The following is a 19932-nucleotide window of genomic DNA, read 5'->3' as shown; positions in this document are numbered from 1 at the left end:
TTTACCAATTGATATATCGGAGAGTCCGTGTCCATCTTGAGCCATCCGACAAGTGGCGGGCAGCTGGCTTCTTCATGAGCCACTGCAGTGTCTGCGTGGGTCCTTCGTCGGCGTGGCATTTTAAGCCGTCACAAATTTTTCATTTACTCAATTTTTCTATTATATCTCTATTATATTAAAAAGTTAATTTTCAATTTGAAATCAATTTTAAAATTGAATGGCAGTTTTATAGTTATAATAAAATTGAAGGTTTATGTTTAAATTATATTTTTCTTTTTATCTTTAACTTCTTATTTGTTGTTTTATTTCTTTCCAAAATTGTGAAATTCGATTAATTATAAAATATTTAATATGCATATCAAATTAAAGATCACGATAAAAGTTTTAATTTGATATATTTTATGTAATTATTTGATTTAAATGTACAAATTAAATTTGTTTAAATATTAAAATTTTATAAATTTCTCTCTCCTCTATCATCTTTTTGGAAAAAAAATGTATTTTTAATTCTTTTTTATTAGTATTTTTTTATTTTTTTAACTTTTCTTTTATTTTTCATAATATCAAATTTTATAATTGTAAATTCTTATTATTTTTTATTTTTTTAATATTCAATTCAAATATATTTAGTTATAATTAATTTTTATTATATTTATGAGTATGATAATTAAATTAGTATTACTTTTTATATAAATATAAAAAACAAAAAAAGTTCTGCACGGGATGCAAATGCTAGTTCATGGTAAAAGTAGCAATTTAACCTTTATCATTGGCACTCTTATGACAGTGTATGATACTTTATATTCAAGATTCGATCAATTAAGTCTCCGATGTCTCAATTTTGGTGCAATTGTACCCCTTCGTCTAACGACATTAGACGGATGGACTTAATTGCACCCAAATTAAAATATGGTGGCCTAATGTTGCCGTTGTATTTTTTTTTTTTTAGTGAACCACACTTCCACTCTCTCTGTGTCGAGGACCAGGAGATGTTGCAAGACAAGCAAGCGGAAATAGACTCTCGAATCAGCAAGTCATCGCCCACGGCGGCGACGATGAGCGATCGTGCGAGTCCGACCAGCAGACATCGTAGACTCTGTCGGCTGTGTTGAAGGCGGCACGCTCTTGATAGCGGGTTCGAGCTGAAGCACGAGGACCCGGACGTTGTCGAGTATGCCGAAATTTTGGGCGGTGACGACCGCAGCCTAGTTCTCGTAGAATGGGCTGAATTTGACGGAGTAACTTGAGACATGCACTACGAGAACATCTCGCCCACAATCGGCCACCCGTAAACAATCGTCACCGGCCTGCCGTAGCTCAGCCCTTGATTGTACATCGTGGTTACGCTCATGATGATCGAGATTATCAAGAATGTCACCGAGAAGTTGGAGATTGCGTTGTCAATTTGAATTTTCACGATGATTTTTTTTAAATGGATTGGAAATGATGTGGAAAAGGATAATGGGGCAGAATACGTACGAGAGGTAGCGGCGGAAGTCGTCAGAGTCCCAATTCCATTGAGCTTATTCAAATCATGTCAATTCAGGAGGGGTGCAATTAATCCCCTCCGTCTAACGGCGTCAGGTTGTCATTAGATGGATGAGTGTAATTGCACCAAAACTGGGACATCAAGGGCCCTGATTGATCGAATCTTGAGTATAGGGTGTCATACACCATAAGGGTCTCACTTAGGGGTGAGCAAAACCGGACCAAAACCGATGAATCCGAACCGAACCGGTCGATTTTTTTCGGTCTGAGGCCGGTTTTGATCCAGTGATTGGTCCGGTCCGGTCCAAATTTCCTGGACCGAATTATAGTCGGTTCGGTTTCGGTCCGGATGAGGGCAAAACCGATGAAAACCGGACCGAACTGAATATATGTATATTTAATATATATTTATTATTTTTATTAATATTATTAATTATTTCTAATATTCTAAAACTCAGAAACCTTAATATTATTAATAGTTTCATGAATTTTTGTGGTATTATTGAATTATTGTTGTTAAACAGGTTTTATATGTGTAAAAATGTATTTTTTTGGTTTATTTCGCAAATTGCCCAAAATTTCGGTTTTGGACCGAACCGGACCGAGAACCGACGGCGGTTTCGGTCCGGTTCCGGTTCGGTCCCAGTGTTTACGTTGGTCCGGTTCAGTCTTAAAATTTTTAGAAATTCGGTCCTCGGTTTTGTCGATCCGGTCCGGACCGACTGCTCACCCCTAGTCTCACTGATAGAGTCTAAATTGCTACTTTTCCATATATTCATTACAATCAAGTTTCGAAATTTTCATTTGTAATGACACATCTTTATTTATTCTATGCGCATAAAATAAGTGATTTCTATCTATTTTTCACTTTTAATATTCTATTCTTAATCTCCTTATTCAGTTTTATTATGTCATTGTAAGTGGGGCAAAAGGAGTATGATATAGGATTCATATTGCCAACTATCTTATGGTCGATGGTAATTACAGTCAAAGTTGTACAATTAAATGGGTACAAATAAAAAAATTATTTTTATCACGACAATTTATTTGACAAAGAGTTTTTTTTTTTTTAAGTATTTGACAAAGATTAATGGAGCAGTTGGAAGCACAACATTTGTTGTAAACTTCCTTGAGATGATTTAATTAATAACTTGGACCATTTAGGATGTCAATATTATTTATTTAATTTGTTTTGTTTTGTTTTGTTTCGCTTTGTTTGGGACGATTGAGGAAGACTGGTCGACTAATCCTATCTACTATATATACGCTTTGTGGTCTAATAAGACGAACATGCAATACCGTATAAGGCAAAGGGAATTATTTAGTAATGACCTATAAATTTGATTAGAGTTCACCAATTGCAATTAAAGTTGATTGATCTTCAATTAGAATATATTAATAGTTAGTTAATTTTTAATACTGTAATAATTATAATTTGCATTAGGGCATATACACTCCACATACTATTATTATTATTATTATTATTATTATTATTATTATTATTATTATTATTATTACTCCCTCCGTCCGTCAAGATTATGTCAAATTGCTTGGGCACAGGATTTAATCAAATTGGTGATGATTTTGATGTAGTGGAGAAAGGGTCCCACCATTTTATGAGATGTGTGGTTGAGATTGAATTTTGGGTGAGTTTTTTTTTTTATAAATAAAGAGTGTTAGTAAGGATAAAATATTAAAGAGGATGGTTGGACTATTGCCTTAAAAAAAGTGACATAATCTTGGCGGACGCCCGATATAGCAATTGTGACATAATCTTGGCGGATGGAGAGAGTATTATTGTTGGGTCCCTTGAGGGTTGAAAGGACAGGTGTATGGGGGGGGGTGAATACACCTGTAGGCTAATTTTTGGGGGTTACTTAAAATCAACACCTTTGTACTGAAAGACAATTTTACTGCTTTGAAAATGCGTGCTTCAGTTAACAAGAGGCGGCGACTGATACTGAAACAGAGGTTCAGTGGGTGACTTCAGTTAATTGAACTAGTCAATTAACTTCATTCCAAGTAAGGCTTCAGTCTTAAGTAAAACAGAGTAGAGTTATCTAACTGACTATCGAAAGATTGATCAGTTAAACCTATAACTCTAGCAGCGGAATATTAAACTTAGTGAAATAGCCTTGAAAGATTTTCTTCACAGAGAATCCCTTAGTTACTCTTTTCAGTTAGTCAGTATTATAGAAATAGAGATATGCGCAGATACTGAAAATAAAAGCAAGTAAGAACACAAGGGATTTTTACATGGTTCGGAAAATAACGTTCCTACATCCACGGCCAGATGATCAATCTGACGAACACTCTAGGAATATGCTTACGGGTGTATCGCAAACCTAGCCACGATGCTTACGGGTGCAACGCAAACATAACTGCAATGCTTACGGGTGCAAAGCGACCTGTACTGATAAGGAAAAACACACTGATAAGGAAAAACACCTTACAGCAACCAACTCACTGAGTTGTATTTTCATACTTAGCTTGCGGGTGCTAAGTAACCTAACTGTTTAGTTTACTAGTACTAAACAACCACAGAGCTCGGTCTAAGTTTCAAGCTCGATTACAAACACTTTTCTCGCTCTTTTGAAAAGGGGTATTGTAATATACCAACTAGGATTACTGAGTACAGAATCTGAAGTAATCAGTAACTAGGCTAATGATATATTTATGTGAATTTTCTAGTTACACTAAGAGAGTTTAGGCAATCAGTAGAACCGATTTTACAATAGTGAGATATTGTCATCATCGATTCAATGCTTAATAAATATTGAGCTCTATTTGATTTTCTACTGTAGCTTCTGCATTGGGGATTGAATCGGAATCTTCACTTTTCTTCTCTCATCTCTCTTGAGAGATCTTCTGAGCTATTTAGGGTGCCTCCAACGGCTCATTTCTCCAGTTTCTTAAATTAAGAACTACCATTGGAGAATTTGAAAACCAGTTTCTTGGAAAGAATCGAGAAACCAGGTGCAAGATTGCACCTAGTTTCTTATGACAAGTGTGTCCCTAAATTCTCGGCTGGCATGTAATTTTGGGTGCTATTTCATTTTTTTTCTTTTGCTGCCTACTTTGTTTAATTGGAAAACATGCCAACTGATTTCCCTTTTTTTTGCTGCATTTCTCTTTTGTTGGCCGACTGTTTTTTTTTTTTCATTATATATATTTTATTAATTTTGCATTGTATGTGTTTTAGTTTTATTTTTGCTTTGTAAAGCCAACGGCTATACATTAAAAATGGCTAGATTTTCTAACGGTTAAATTCTTAAAAATTTCTATATATACTCCATTTCATTTTTCATTCTTTACCCATCTTCCCAATATTTTTATCTTCTTATTATTTTCTTCTTGTCTTTGTTTTCACTACAAGTAAAATGACGGATTCAAGCTCTCAAAATTCCGACTCCAGTAATTCAAGCTCCCAAAATTTCCAAAGTTCTTATTTTCCAAATTCACAATATCATCACATGCCTTACCCTCAACAACAATTTCCATACAATTATCAAATGTCTTCGAATTTTTCTCAACAATTTTCATTCAACTCTCCTGGTGGTCCGATTTATCCTTAACAATTTCCATTCAACTCTCCTACTGGAACAAATTTTCCTCCACAATTTTCATCCAACATTCCTTCTAACTATTTCATGCCTCCACCAAACCAATCTCAACAAACTAGCTCCCAGTTTCCTCAACATTCTTCACAAATTCCCCTTGTTGATGATGACGATGATGGTGTCGAGGAAGTTGTTAAATCCACTGCAAAGGCAAAGGCAAAGGAGCCAAAGACGATTTGGACACCTGATAAAGATATCCTTCTTGTAAAAGCTTGGTACAATACCAACACCGACTCCATTATTGGCAATGAACAAAAGAGAAAGGATTTTTTGGAAAAAATTTCTGCCTACTACAATGAGTGGAAGACTCCAGGCACAGTTGCGCAAAGTTACTCGTAGGTAAAAAATCATTATTATAAAATCAATCCAGATATTAATAAATGGGCAGGTATCTACAATAATTTCTGGAGCAATCGGGCGAGCGGTCAAGTCGATGATGCTGTACTAGAGGGGCCAAAAGAGCATGGAGAAACGATAATCCAAAGAACAAGGACTTTAGGTTCTTGCACGTATGGAAGATCATCCAAACTTGTGAGAAATGGACTCCTCAACAAATGCTGCAGAATCCTCAAAAAAGGCCAAAAATTCTGAAGCAGACAGTCCATCTTCTACGGACACTGGAACTCGAATGCGACCGATAGGACAACAAAGAGCTAAACGCCAAGCGAAAGAAAAGGCTAAAATGACATCTAAAGTCAACGAAGATAAGTGGAAGCATCTCCAAGAGTTTGTAACTAAACAATTGAGTCTAAAAGAGGTACAACTCCAGCTTCAAGCGGAACAACTCAAGCTTCAACATATTGAGTTTTGTAAACAGGATACTAGTGGCATGTCGTAGGATGAACTCTACAACCATTTCAAGATTGTAGCTAAAATCAAGGCTAAATATGGGTGGAAGTAATTCGTTATGTATCGTTTAGCTATTGTGAGTCTGCTTTAGTTATTTCTGTACGTGTAAGTGTGTTTTATGTATTTTGTACTTGTAAGTGTGCTATGTCTATTTCTGAAATTCGAAGATAATGTATTTGTAATATCAATTATGTGTAATTGGAATTATGTTTCTTTTATAATCCAACAACTACAATCAACTACCTTTCAACAACTACCATTCAACGATCAAAGTTGTAACAAATATAAATTTATAATTCAACAACTACCATTCAATAACTACCATTCAACAACTACCATTCAAAAGTGCTAAATATTTTCGCTATATATACAAGTGCTCCAGTCATCACTAAACCACCCAAATCGCAAACTTTCTTTCATGTCATTCAAATCTACTCACTTCCAAACACATTCACAAAAATGTCTGATATTTCTAGCCCACATGAAATTGATGAAATGCGGAAGCAATTTATTCGAAATTCGACAACCAGTGAGGCTATGCGGGAGATGGTTGCTATGCTTGATGTAGATGAAGCAACGACTCAAAATTCACGAAGGAGAAGCGGTCCTAGAAAATATAGGGATCGGGAGCGTGAAAGTGGCCATGATCGTCTCGTTCGTGACTAATTCTGTGACGAACCCATCTACAATGGAGATCTTTTTCGTCGTCGTTTCTGAATGAGAAGAGATTTATTTGTCAAGATTGTTGATGCAATGGGCAACTACTCACCCTATTTCACATTGAGGCAAGATGCAACTGGAAGGAATGGTCTATCGCCACTCCAAAAGTGCACCGCATCTATTCGACAATTGGCATATGCGGTTCCCGGTGATTCACTTGATGAGTACATACGGATGGGTAAGAGTACTGCATTGGAATGTCTCATGAATTTTGTAGGAGTATGATTGTCCGTTTATGGTGATCGATATTTGAGGAGTCCAAATGTAGCAGATACTCAACGCTTGCTACAAATGCATGAAGAAAGACATGGCTTCCCGAGCATGTTGGGAAGCCTCGATTGCATGCATTGGGAGTGGAAGAATTGTCCTGTCACTTACAAAGGGTACTATACACGAGGCGATCACGGAGTTCCTACAATAGTTCTTGAAGCGGTGGCATCGGCAGATTTGTGGATATGGCATGCTTTCTTTGGCGTCGCCGGAGCAAGAAATGATATCAATGTTCTTCATGGATCTCCATTATTTAATCAATTCCTTCAGGGAAATGCCCTACAAGTTCAGTTCATGGTGAATGGTCAGATGTATAACAAAGGATACTATCTAATAGATGGAATTTATCCAACTTGGGCTTCATTCGTCAAGAGTTACCCAGCACCAGCAGATCCGATCAGACGAAAATTTGCCCAGAGACAAGAGGCTGCAAGAAAAGACGTCGAACGAGCGTTTGGAGTGCTACAAGCTCGTTGGGCAGTATTTCGTAATCCAGCGCGGTCTTATTTTAAGGAAGACCTTCGCAATATAATGCTCACATGTATTATTTTGCACAACATGATCATTAAGGATGAGGGTGAAGAAGCGGTCAACTGGTTTGACGAAGATGCAACTCCTCAGCAACCAATACCAATGGGTACTAATAATTGGGAAGCATTTGAAAATTATCTCCAAAATCACAACGATTTAACAAATAAACAAACCCATCTCCAACTTCAACATGATTTGACACAACATATTTGGGCACAATTCAATGCCACAAATGGCTCCAATTAAGTAATATTAGTTTGAATTATTATATTTATGTACTTTCAATTAATGTAATTTAAATTTTTGCAATGTAATTTTAATTTTGGTAATGTAATTTTAATTATAATTTAGAATTTTAAATTTAATTTATTTTATTAAATTAAATTTATATACTCCTCCGATGAGTCACATTGCGGAAAGAATAAAATTGTGAAAGGTTGTTAAATATTTAATCTCACTACATTTATTTTTAAGTAATAATAAAGATTTAATGATAAATATTAAACAAAAGTGCCGATTCAATAAATAAATGAACTTGAAATTCAGAAATAAATAAATAAATAAATACATAAAAAAATGGAAAATAAATAAATTGGAAAAAAATTTTCAGAAAATAAATAAATTGAAAATTCGAAAATAATAAATAAATAAACTGGAAATAAATAAATAAATAAGTAAATAAACTGAAAATAATAAACTGAAAATTCAAAAATAAAAAATAAATAAACTTGAAATTCAGAAATAAATATATAAAAAATGGAAAATAAATAAACTGGAAATAAATAAATAAACTGAAAATTCAGAAAATAAATAAATAAACTGGAAATAAATAAATAAACTGAAAATAAATAAACTAAAAATTCGAAAATAAATAAATAAATAAACTGAAAATTGAGAAAATAAATAAATAAACTGGAAATAAATAAATAAATAAGTAAATAAACTGGAAAATAAATAAACTGAAAATTCAAAAATAAATAAATAACTAAATTTGAAATTCAGAAAATAAATAAATAAAATGGAAATAAATAAATAAATAAATAAACTGGAAATAAATAAACTGAAAATTCGAAAATAAATAAATAAATAAATAAACGGAAAATTCAAAAATAAATAAACTTGAAATTCTATTAATAAATAAATAAATAAACTGGAAATAAATAAATAAATAAGTAAATAAACTGGAAAATAAATAAACTGAAAATTCAAAAATAAATAAATAAATAAACTTGAAATTCAGAAAATAAATAAATAAATAAACTGAAAATTCAGAAAATAAATATATAAATAAAATGGAAAATAAATAAACTGGAAATAAATAAATAAATAAATAAATAAACTAAAAATTCAGAAAATAAATAAATAAACTGGAACTAAATAAACTAAAAATTCAAAAATAAATAAATAAATAAACTTGAAATTCAGAAAATAAATAAATAAATAAACTAAAAATTAAGAAAATAAATAAATAAACTGAAAATTAAGAAAATAAATAAATAAATGGGATTGATTAGGCATGGGGGATTTGGTTTCGTAGTTTTAATTAGTGAGTTAATTGTGTGGGTTAATTGCATAGATTAAATAAAAGTGTGGATTCATTAATGACATAAGTTGTAAATAAATTGAAAAGTAAAGGGTATGAATGTACAAAAAGGTAAACAGGGCACTTTTTCGTGGACAGAGGGAGTAGAATTTTAATTTAAAAATATAATTAAAGTATATAAATAATAATGAAAATAAATTAATTGAGAAATATATATATATATATATATATATATATATATATATATATATATATATAGGGGATGGCTAGAATAAAACACTTTTAAGTGTATAAAATATAAATGATTTTCAGCCCTTAGATCATCAAGATCTACGGTTGATTCGTAACCCTTTTGGATGAATTCGTGGTCCTGGGTTCGAATCTCAAAGGTAGCAAAAATTTATTTTTCACAATTCGTAACCATGTTGGATGAATTCGTAACCCTGTTGGATAAAATTCGTACATTAAAAAACGTTTATATTTATATTTTAAGAAGTGTTTTTACTGTAGCCCTCCCCTATATATATATATATATATATATATATATATATAGATTTATAGAGGGAGTGTGTATTACGGTGAGACCCTGAAAAAGTAAGAAACTGGTTTATTGTTGGAGGAGACGTGAGAGAAAAAAGTAGGTGGGTTTCTAAAGCTGATGTGGCAGTGATGTGGCAATTTAGAAACTAGAAACTGAGATCATTGTTGGAGGCACCCTTATAGGCGTCTCTGAGGAATAGATCCGTTGGCGGAGATCTTCTTCTTCAAATCCTACTGTTGGAGATAACGTCTCTTTTCTGGCTCAGGTACACAGACATCTTCTTATTTGGTACATTAAATGCTGTTGCAGAAGCATTTAATGTAGGCAAGTATGCTTCCATCCTTTTCTTGACCAGTCGTTGACTTTGATTCAGTCGACCAGTTCTGATCTTAGTATCTTCCTTCAGTTGTTCAGTCTTCAGTTGAGTTTCAGTCTTTGAGAGCTTCAGTTGTAGTCTCTTCAATTGTTTCTTTCTCCTGTAATCTTCAGTTGAGATATTAAAGCTACGGGTTTTGGTATCATCAAAACTAGGATGGATATTTCTTCCAATTTCCAACAATTTCCCCCTTTTTAATGATGCCAAAACCACACAGGAAAAACAAAGAACAAGAGACTGAAGTTAGTTTCTAAGGGAGTTAAATCAGTTCCCCCTGAACACTATATTCCTACAACCATCAGTCAACACAACTTAAGTAACTGAACAACATACAACACAAACAGGCAGACAAACATCCAGCGAGGTAGAAATATGAAAGATAAGTAAAGTCGCTTAAAGCGGATGCTTGTTGTCGACAAACAGATGAAGCAATTCTTTTCTTGTATAACCTTGAAATATTGAAAAATACAACATAAGGTAGGTACAGAAAAGTTACAACGTGAATAAGTTGTTCTGCTTTCCATCAGTTTTCTGTTTGGTGTTGGTCTTCATCTCCATCTTCTTGTTGATGAGCTCACTCTTTTACACTTGTTCTCCTTAGATTTAGTGTCATCTGGTTGTTCTTCCTTCTGTTCTTCTGGTGATCCTTTTGCTTTACCAGCTTCAGTCGCTGAAGGTTTTTATTTGCATTCTTTCCCCCTTTTTGGCAACATCAAAAAGGAAGGATGACTGATGTTGGAAGCAGTGATCAGTCAATACCCAACTCTGTTTCTCAGAAGCTTGTGAGAAGATTCGAGATGAGTTTGAGCACATGAGACTCAGAAGAGGGAAGCTCCAGTGGGTGAGGGAGAAGGGGAAAATGAGGGTTTGTGGAGGTGAAGGTAGGGGATATGGGTAAGTATGTAGAGCTCTTGGGAAAAGAACTATAATAGAGCGTCTCTACATACGGACCTTAGGGTTGGAAGAGGGTTTAAGAGAGAGGAAGAGAGAGAGTATGTGGGTGGGTATGCTGAACCTTTGATGAAAGAAGTCGGGTAAATTGTGGAACATCATACGGACATGGAGAAGTCTCAGGATCAATTGCCGTTGACGTCTCCAAGCATGGGATGGGTGTGAGAAGGGAATATCAAATCAGTGATAGTCGTGAGGACTAATACTGTCGATTCGCTTGCATTAGGTCTATGTTGAGAAGACCGTGTGCGGCGAGGGATGCCGGCAGACAACGAGGGAAAGCTCGTTGTTGTTGACGTTATGGGAGGTGTGCAAGATACACGAGGTGATTTTGTAGACCATTTGAAGTAACCATGGACATTTGTTACTTCAAATTCTGTCCTCCCGAAGCATGAGGGCTTCTTTATGCCGTGCATTATGATGGAAGACACCTTAATCTCTGGAAACAAGTGAGAAAAGATATGAGCTTGACTTTGGCTTTTAGTCGGAGTTTGAAGAAGGACTTCATTCCATTTGAATGGTCCTCTGAAGATCAAGGCGGCTAGTGCCATTTTCTTCCTGAGATTTTCCATTATTGAGAGAGATTCTGTAAAGAGAGATTTTCTCACAGAGATGTCTGTGGAAGAAGGTTAGTTGAGATGTGAAGATAATGCAAGACCAAGGTGCACATTTATAGCAAAACCAAAATATAAAGACTAATTGGTTTTTGTGCCTTGGAGAAGGTTAATGCAGACTTTCACATCCGCCTTCACTAGAGGACGTTGAGAGTAGGGATGCCACGGTTCAACCAGGACCGGCGGGCCGACCCTGAACCGGCCCGAAAGTCAACGGTCCGGGCCCGGACCGTTGACCATGGGCCGGTTCCGGGACCGGCCCGCCAAGGAGCTCGGTCCGGTTACGGTTCAAGGGGAGGGCGGCCCGCGGCCCGCCGGGCCGGCCAGCCGGTTCGGCCCTGAACCGCCGGGCCTGGCCAATTTTTTTTTTTTTTTTTTAATTTTATATTCAAATTTTAATAATTTTAACTAAATGTAGTTTCACTATTTATAGTGTACTACACATGGTAGAGAATCCTACATTTTTCTATGTGGGATAATGTAGCTTCACTATTTATAGTGTACTAAACATGGTAGAGAATCCTACATTTTTCAATGTGGGATAATGTAACTTCACTATCTATAATGTACTACACATTGTAAAGAATCCTACATTTTCAATGTGGGATCACTCAACCTAACTTATAAATATATAACTTATATTCATGTAATAACTTATAACTTCTAAATATATAACTTATAAATATGTAACTTATAACTTATAAGGTCTAGGGATCAATTAGTTAATATTAGTTAGTTTACTTATTCAATTTTAAAGATTATGTAATTTGTATCCTTGTAATATTTTTTAAAAAACAAAACATATATTTAAAAATTATATATTTATATGACAATAGTATATAAGTTATTAAGTAATTTACGACTTTAAGTTGAGTAATTTTAACATTTTAAGTTTTTAACATCATAATTTATAAAACTATATAGTATAAGTTGAGTAATTTTAATATTTTTTTCAACATTTGTAAAGTAAAAACTAGTACATGAATATAAGTTATAAGTTACAAGTTATATATTTATAAGTTGTAAGTTATATATTACATGAATATAAGTTCTATATTTATAAGTTAGGTTGAGTGATCCCACATTGAAAAATGTAGTATTCTTTACAATATGTAGTACACTATAGATAGTGAAGCTCCATTAAGTTGAAATTATCCCACATTGAAAAATGTAAGATTCTCTACCATGTGTAGTACACTATAAATAGTGAAGCTACATTTATCCCACATTGAAAAATGTAGGATTCTCTACCATGTGTAGTACACTATAAATAGTGAAGCTACATTTAGTTGAAATTAACACAAATCATTTAATTTCATTAAAAATAAAAATAATACAAAAAAAAGTGAAAAACCAGGAACCGCCGGTTTTCGACCCTGAACCGCCGGTTTTCGGCCCGGCCCGAAACCGCCGGTTCAGGGTCCGAAAACCGGCCCTTCACATTTCATCCGGGCCGGTTCCGGTCCGCCAGATTCTCGACCCTGAACCGCCGGTTCGGGCCCAGAACCGGTGGTTCTTGAACCGGCGGCAACACTAGTTGAGAGAGCCTCAAAAGAAGTAAGAGTAGTAAGATCTTATTGCGGAGGCATGTGAACTGTTCAGAGGAAGGACTATTTTGATTATGGATTTTCTTCTAATTTCCAGCAGCCCAAAAGATAGTATGAGAAGAAGATAGCAAACTCAAGTAACTGATGCTAGCGCATTGGGTGAATAGTTAGCAGGCATAGATAATTACAGTTGTTGAGCATATTAACTGTTGACGATTTTGATTTGACATAGGCGGTTCAGATTTGACTATTAAATCCGATTAAAGAGAATTTTCGCGTCCGCATTAAGTAACTGTCTAAATCGTGAGCCTAAAAAGATGAAGCAAGTAAATACGTGCTGACGTGGGTGAACAGTAGAAAAGATTTTGAAAATCTCTATATCCGATAAGTTGTAAAAAGGACGGGTTAAAAATATTAAAATAAAATTCGCACATTTAGTTGAAAATATATCTTTCAACATTACAACAACAACACTTAGGATATTTGGAATAGAAACACTTACTCGTCAACTGAATGTTGTAATCAGTCGATACCTCTTATGAAATCCTTGGTGGCTTCTTCTGGTTCCCCCTTGACTGATGACGAGGTAAATTTGACTGATGAATGTTCACTTGCGATAACTAAACATTCTTTCAGTTGAAGAACTTCTTTAGATGACTGATAGATGCAGCTGGTAGATTTGATTTTCGTTTCTGATCCTTCAGTTGCATTTCTGACATCTTCTAAAGTGGTTCTGGATCAGCTCCTTTTCTTTAGATTTGATGAAACTTGGCTTCTGATGGAGCTTTTGTCTTCCGGCTGAATGAGTGTGTGTGAATAGACTAAGTGCAATTTGCTCCCAAAGTATTGTCACTTTCCTGTTGCCGGTGTTTGTCAGTTTTGTTGTTTTTCTAGATGAGTACTCTTTTTCCTCTCACTCTGAGATGTTTTAACGAGACTCGACCCTTAGTCTGCTTCCTGTGATTTCAAGGGTTTTAGGTTCTTTTTTTTCTTTCTCTTTTTAATAAAATCTTATTTTAAATATATAAAGTCTGTTTCTATTAGGATGACAATCGGGTACGACGGGTACGTATAGTGACTATCCATACTCATACCCGCGAATTAAATGGATAGTGAATTTTAACCACAAAACTATCCATGGATATCAAATGCTACCCAAACCCGCCACCCGCGAATACCTGCTACCCGTCGGGTATCCTCCAACCTGCTATCCATCGGATACCTGCCACCCGCTTGAATTTAAATATAAATTTATAACAAATTTTTTTTAAAAAAATCTACACAAATCACATAGTTCAAATCCACATCTTTCATCCATGTTGAAATCCACAAATGACAAAGTTTAAATCCAAATTCATCAACTAAAATATAAAACCAACAAAGTTCTATTTAAATAAGGATTAGCCTCTAGGTGTCAACATCTTACAATTTAGTTTTATTACTAAGTATTAGCTTAAATAAGGAAACAATTCAGTTTAATTACTAAGGAAACAGTTCAGTTTAATTACTAAGGATTAGCTTAAATGAATAAAAAATAGTCTTAGTCTCCCAATAATCCACCGTAGATGAAAGAGCGGATGACTCTCTGGCGACTCTTGTGGTAACCCTAGCTTTTCCCCGCCGCCGCCGCCATGGTTTCTCCGGCGCCGGTGAACAAAAACCATCGTCACTCCAATAGCCTCCCGAACATACACATCGACACGAATGCCTACGGTTCGTTTTCATCCGAAAGAGACTTCCCGTCTCTACCCACCGCGAAACTTCCTTCTCCCTCTGCGATAGAGAAACGTGCAGACGCTGAGGTTCTGGAAAACCCTACTTCCGAAAATACGGAATCCACACAATTGGCTCCTACTCCCAAGGCGCCTGATACAACGAAATCATACGCTATGGCCATTGCTCCTAGAATTGCTCGCAAGCCAGATGTTTTAATTCATCGATACTCTTTGCTCCAGCCAAAGAATTGTGGCGAAGAAATCGTTATCACGTTGCCTAAGGAAGTTTATCAGCAAAAAGTCAAAGACTTTGAATTTGCTATCATCGGCAGATTGCTCCTTCGCAAAGGCGACACTCCTCGTACTTTGAATGATTTGCAGGAAGACCTGAAGCAACTTTGGAAACCTACGGGTGAGTGGAAAATTATACCGCATGCTAAAGGTTTTTACACTATCAAATTTAGTTCTCTCGACGACAAAAAAAGAGCCAAAACTAAACTAGTCTGGGATTTGCCGACTGGATCGTTCCGTGTTCGGGATTGGGTACGCAACTTCGACCCGTATAAGGAGATTTCTTCTGTCTGCCATGTTTGGGTGCGGATTTTTTGCCTTCCAAGCGAATACTGGCTCCCGGAGGTGTTTGCTGTGATCGGGCGTGCTCTAGGTACTCCCATAAAAGTTGACCATGCGTCGGCGTCTGGAGATGTTGGACATTTTGCTAGAATGTTAGTGGAAATTGATCTTGCTTTACCCTTGCTGGACTCTGTTAAGATTGATTGTGAAGATGGATATTTCTACGTTGAATTTGGATTTGAGAAGCTACCGTTATTTTGCAACAAATGCAAGATTACGGGACATTCTATTGATAAATGTAACAAGATTATCAAATCTTCGGATATTGCGAAGGAAACTCTGGTGGAAGGGAAAGCCAAGGAGGATAAAAGCAAGAAGCCGGATAACAAAAATGGATTTCAAGAGGTCAGAAATGGTAAGCGTCAACCTCATTGGCACCAAAAACAGATGGACAAATCTGGTAAGGACGTGGTGAATGGACCCAATGCAGAAAACAGATTTTCTGTTCTTCAAAATTCGGCAGAACAGTTGGAGAAATCACAGAGATCGAGTGACAGCGGGCTGGTCTTAAGTCCTACTGAAAATTCGGGCAACGTGATGAGCAAGGAGAAAGAAGGTGATGATCAGGGAATGATGAGGAATCTTGATAAATCCCCTGTTCTGTATGGGCCGGACTTAATATCGAGTCATATATGTGCGGGCTCTGGTAACCACGATTTAGATGAACAGATTGAGGCCTCTGATTCGGAAGAGTATGATGAGGAAATTGACACGGAGCAAGTGTCGGGAGAGAAGCGCAGAATTGCAGAACTTCAGATACAAACACAACGTGTGGATCATCTGGCGCATGGAAAAATGGCAGAACAAACTGAGCAACCGTTAATGGAACAGAATTCTATCCCTAAAAAGAGGGGGCGGCCACCAAAAACGGAGCAAAAATCTGAGGGGATGAGAAAGTTTCCGACTGCGCAGGATAGTATCAAGGGAAGGCTTCGAAAATCGGAATACACGCGTACGGCCCCTGCGGCTGAGGCGGATCAGATTATAAGTGCAAAGTTAAATAAAGCACGATTATCTGGGCAGACCCCTAGGGATTTCGTGGTCACGAAACATCCAACCAGCAGCGCACGTGCCATGTCGAATGTTGCCACTCAAAGTTGGGCAGCGGAAGTGGAAGCCGACGAGGTCCGGGACTCTCACAAAAGTTGATTGATGAATGCTATCGTTTGGAACATCCGTGGTATTTCGGATGAATCTAAACGTGTTCTTAGAGAGCATTGTAGCTCATTTTCTCCTATTTTTTTGGGTCTTATTGAACCAAAGTCTGATTTTTCCAAGACCAGTGCTGGTTTTTGGAAATCTATTAATATGGTGCCTCGGTTTCAAAATAACAGAGTGAATATGAGCTCTAATATTTGGATTTTCTCGCATCCAGATCTTACTACTTCGGTTGTCTATTCTTCTGATCAGGTTGTTATTGTGGATTGTAGTTGGGCGAATCACCAGTTCAGAGTTGCGGTGGTTCATGGCTCTAATGACTATTTGCTTAGGCGTCATCTTTGGACTGATTTATTAAGCTTTATTTCCAGACATATGGTTATTATTGGAGATTTTAATGCTGTCAAAGGTTCACACGAACGTTCCAGTCGTTGTAGACCTAACTCGGCTGCTTGCCACGATTTTCGCGAGTTTATCGACGCTTCTGAGCTCATAGAGTCTCCTACGATGGGTCTCAAATATACTTGGTCTGGCCGCAGATTCATGCCGTCTCATGTGGAATCAACGCTGGATAGAGCGTTATTTTCTATGGACTTCTCCGAGATGTGGCAGCAGGTTTATACGCAAGCCTTGCCGCGTTTAACGTCTGATCATTCGCCCTTGGTGTTGCATTGCATCTCTTCTTATAGTGGTCGGCGTTTCTTTCGTTTCTTTGATATGTGGACTTTACATCCTGATTTCCTAACTGTTGTTGAAAATTCTTGGAAAGATAATGTTGATTGTAGCTTCCCTATCTATACGGTTATGGCAAAAGTCAAACGTCTCAGAAGCGTTCTCAAGATCTGGAATAAAAATACTTTTGGGAATGTGGATAAAAAAATCATGGAGACACAGCAGGATCTTATGGATATTCAGGCTCAAATTGCGGTTGATGGTTATACCGAGGAGTTATTTGAGAAGGAGGTTCAGGCGCAAGCGACTATCAATACCGCACTCTCGGCGAAGAACTCTTTAATGCAGCAAAAGAGTAGAGTTAATTGGCTTAAAGATGGTGATAGAAATACCGCTTTTTTCCACACGATGCTTAAGTATAAGCGTAAGCCGAAGATTATTTCTCACTTATCGATTAATGGTGATTTAGTTTATGATCAGGAAGAGATTGGAAACCACATTGTTGATTATTTTACCAATCTGTTCGAGGATAGCGGGGATATTACTGATGACATCACTGCGGTGGAGGCGGTGATCGACAGGATGGTGACGGACCAGCATAATGCTCTTCTTTCGAAAATTCCTGAAGATGATGAGATTGCAGCGGCGGTCTTTAATATGGACGCTCAAAGCTCGCCAGGACCGGACGGGTTCTCTGGTCGCTTCTATCAAAGTTGTTGGAACTTTATCAAGGATGATATTTATCGTGCTGTTCGTACTTTCTTTACTTGCTCTTATTTGCCGACGGGTTGCAACTCTAGCACTATGGTTCTCATTCCTAAAAAGGATACTGTGGTTTCGGTGATGGATCTTCGCCCGATTGTTCTGTCGAATTTTTTATTCAAAATTATCTCAAAAGTGTTGGCTACTCGTCTTAGCTCTTTAGCCCATCACTATGTGACGCCTAACCAATTTGGGTTTATTAGCGGACGTTCGATACACGATTGTATCATGCTGGGGTCGGAGGGAGTAAACTGCATGCACAGAACTGGCAGTGGCATTAATATGGCTTGCAAAATTGACATTAGGAAAGCCTTTGATACTATCAACTGGACATTTCTTCTTAATGTTCTTCGTGTCGCTGGTTACGATCAAAGATTCATTAATTGGATTGATGTCATTCTTAAGTCTGCTAAAGTCTCCATCCTTTATAATGGTAAGCTTTGCGGTTACTTTAGCTGTTCTCGTGGTGTTCGACAAGGAGATCCGCTTTCCCCGATTTTATTTGGAAATTGCTGAAGATGTTCTGAGTACTCTTTTTATCAATTGTGTCAACTCGGGTCATCTTTCTACGATGAAGTGGAGCAGGGGTTCTTCCTTCCCCACTCATCTTTTGTACGCCGATGACATCTTAGTCTTCTGCCCGGCTAATGAAAGAAATGCTCAGACCATTATCAATATTCTAGATTATTACGGGAAGATTTCGGGGCAAAGCTTCAATCCTGAAAAGTCTCAGATTTTCTTTTCCAACAAAGTTCCGACCTTCTTGCGTCACTCGATCACTAGAACTCTTCCGTTCTCTGTTGGGAATCTTCCTTTTATTTATCTTGGAGTGCCGATATTTAAAGGGAAAGTCCGTGCCGCTCATCTTCGTTCGATTCATGATAAGATCTTGAATAAATTTTCTAGATGGAAGGGTCTCAAACTTTCTATGGCTGGTCGTTTGTGTTTGGTTAAATCTGTGATCCAAAGCTCTTTAACGCATTCTATGATGGTTTACCGTTGGCCACGACAGCTTCTCCATGAGTTGGACTCCAAATGTCGTAACTTCATCTGGACTGGTGACACTTGCAAAAAACCCTCCTGCACGGTCGCTTGGAATCGTGTTTGCTCGATTAAAACAGAAGGTGGACTGGGGGTTCGCTCTTTCTCTATCATGAATAAATGTTTCCTCATGAAAATCGCCTGGAAAATTATCTGCGGGAAAGATTTTGGTTTTGACTTGATCAAGGATCGATATCTTAATCGTTTCTGCAGGACGAAAAATCTCACGACTCCTTCCACTTTATGGATGGGCATTAGAGAGGAAGTCGGAAGTCTGGTGGATAATTCTTATTCCTTCATTGGGGACGGCAGCTCCACGAACTTTTGGACTGACGACTGGCTTGGATATCGTTTAATTGATAAATGTCATGTCCCTCATTTCATGTGGAACTATCTGCATTATCCGGTTTTTGATTACTTTTACGATGGAGTTTGGCATTTCACTCAAGATTTCATAAACTTGTACCCTCACGTCGTTTGTGACATTCTTCTTATTCCTATTGGTGAGGATACGGATATGAGATATTGGAAACATTCTTTGACTGGTAATGTTTCTTCGGCTAATGCTTTTGCTAATGATTGTCATAAATTCCCGCGTGTAGTCTGGGGAACTTGGCTGTGGGAATCGTATATCCCTGTTCAGAGGTCGCTTATTTCTTGGAGAATCATTCATAATAGATTGCCTACTCTTGATCGTTTGATTCGATAAGGTATTCAAATGCCGAACCATTGTCCTTTTTGCTTTAAAGAGGCTGAAAATATTCCTCATGTCTTCTGGTCTTGTTCAGCGGTGCAATCTATCTGGAAAGAGCTGCTTAGCTGGTTTAATTTCGAACATGCTTTACAGGAGATTGATATCCATAACTTTCTGGTGGCTGCTGGGAATTTCAAGCTTAGCTCA

At 36.8% G+C, this 19932-nt stretch overlaps 2 protein-coding genes across 2 annotated transcripts; both read left to right on the top strand.

Moving 5' to 3' along the window:
* The first annotated feature begins 6710 nt into the window (after nt 1-6710).
* On the top strand, nt 6711-10836 carry LOC131025788 (uncharacterized). The gene is made up of 4 exons (XM_057955575.1): nt 6711-6855; nt 6949-7584; nt 10540-10614; nt 10715-10836. Exons 1-4 carry the CDS (start codon nt 6711-6713, stop codon nt 10834-10836), a joined length of 978 nt encoding a protein of 325 aa, XP_057811558.1.
* A 7725-nt stretch (nt 10837-18561) lies between these two features.
* On the top strand, nt 18562-19740 carry LOC131025787 (uncharacterized). The gene has a single exon (XM_057955574.1). It carries the CDS (start codon nt 18562-18564, stop codon nt 19738-19740), a length of 1179 nt encoding a protein of 392 aa, XP_057811557.1.
* Nucleotides 19741-19932: the final 192 nt, after the last annotated feature.

The sequence above is a fragment of the Salvia miltiorrhiza genome, chromosome 5 (genome assembly GCF_028751815.1).
Source record: "Salvia miltiorrhiza cultivar Shanhuang (shh) chromosome 5, IMPLAD_Smil_shh, whole genome shotgun sequence".
NCBI classification, from domain to species: domain Eukaryota; kingdom Viridiplantae; phylum Streptophyta; class Magnoliopsida; order Lamiales; family Lamiaceae; genus Salvia; species Salvia miltiorrhiza.
This window is presented reverse-complemented; position numbering and strand designations above follow the sequence as displayed.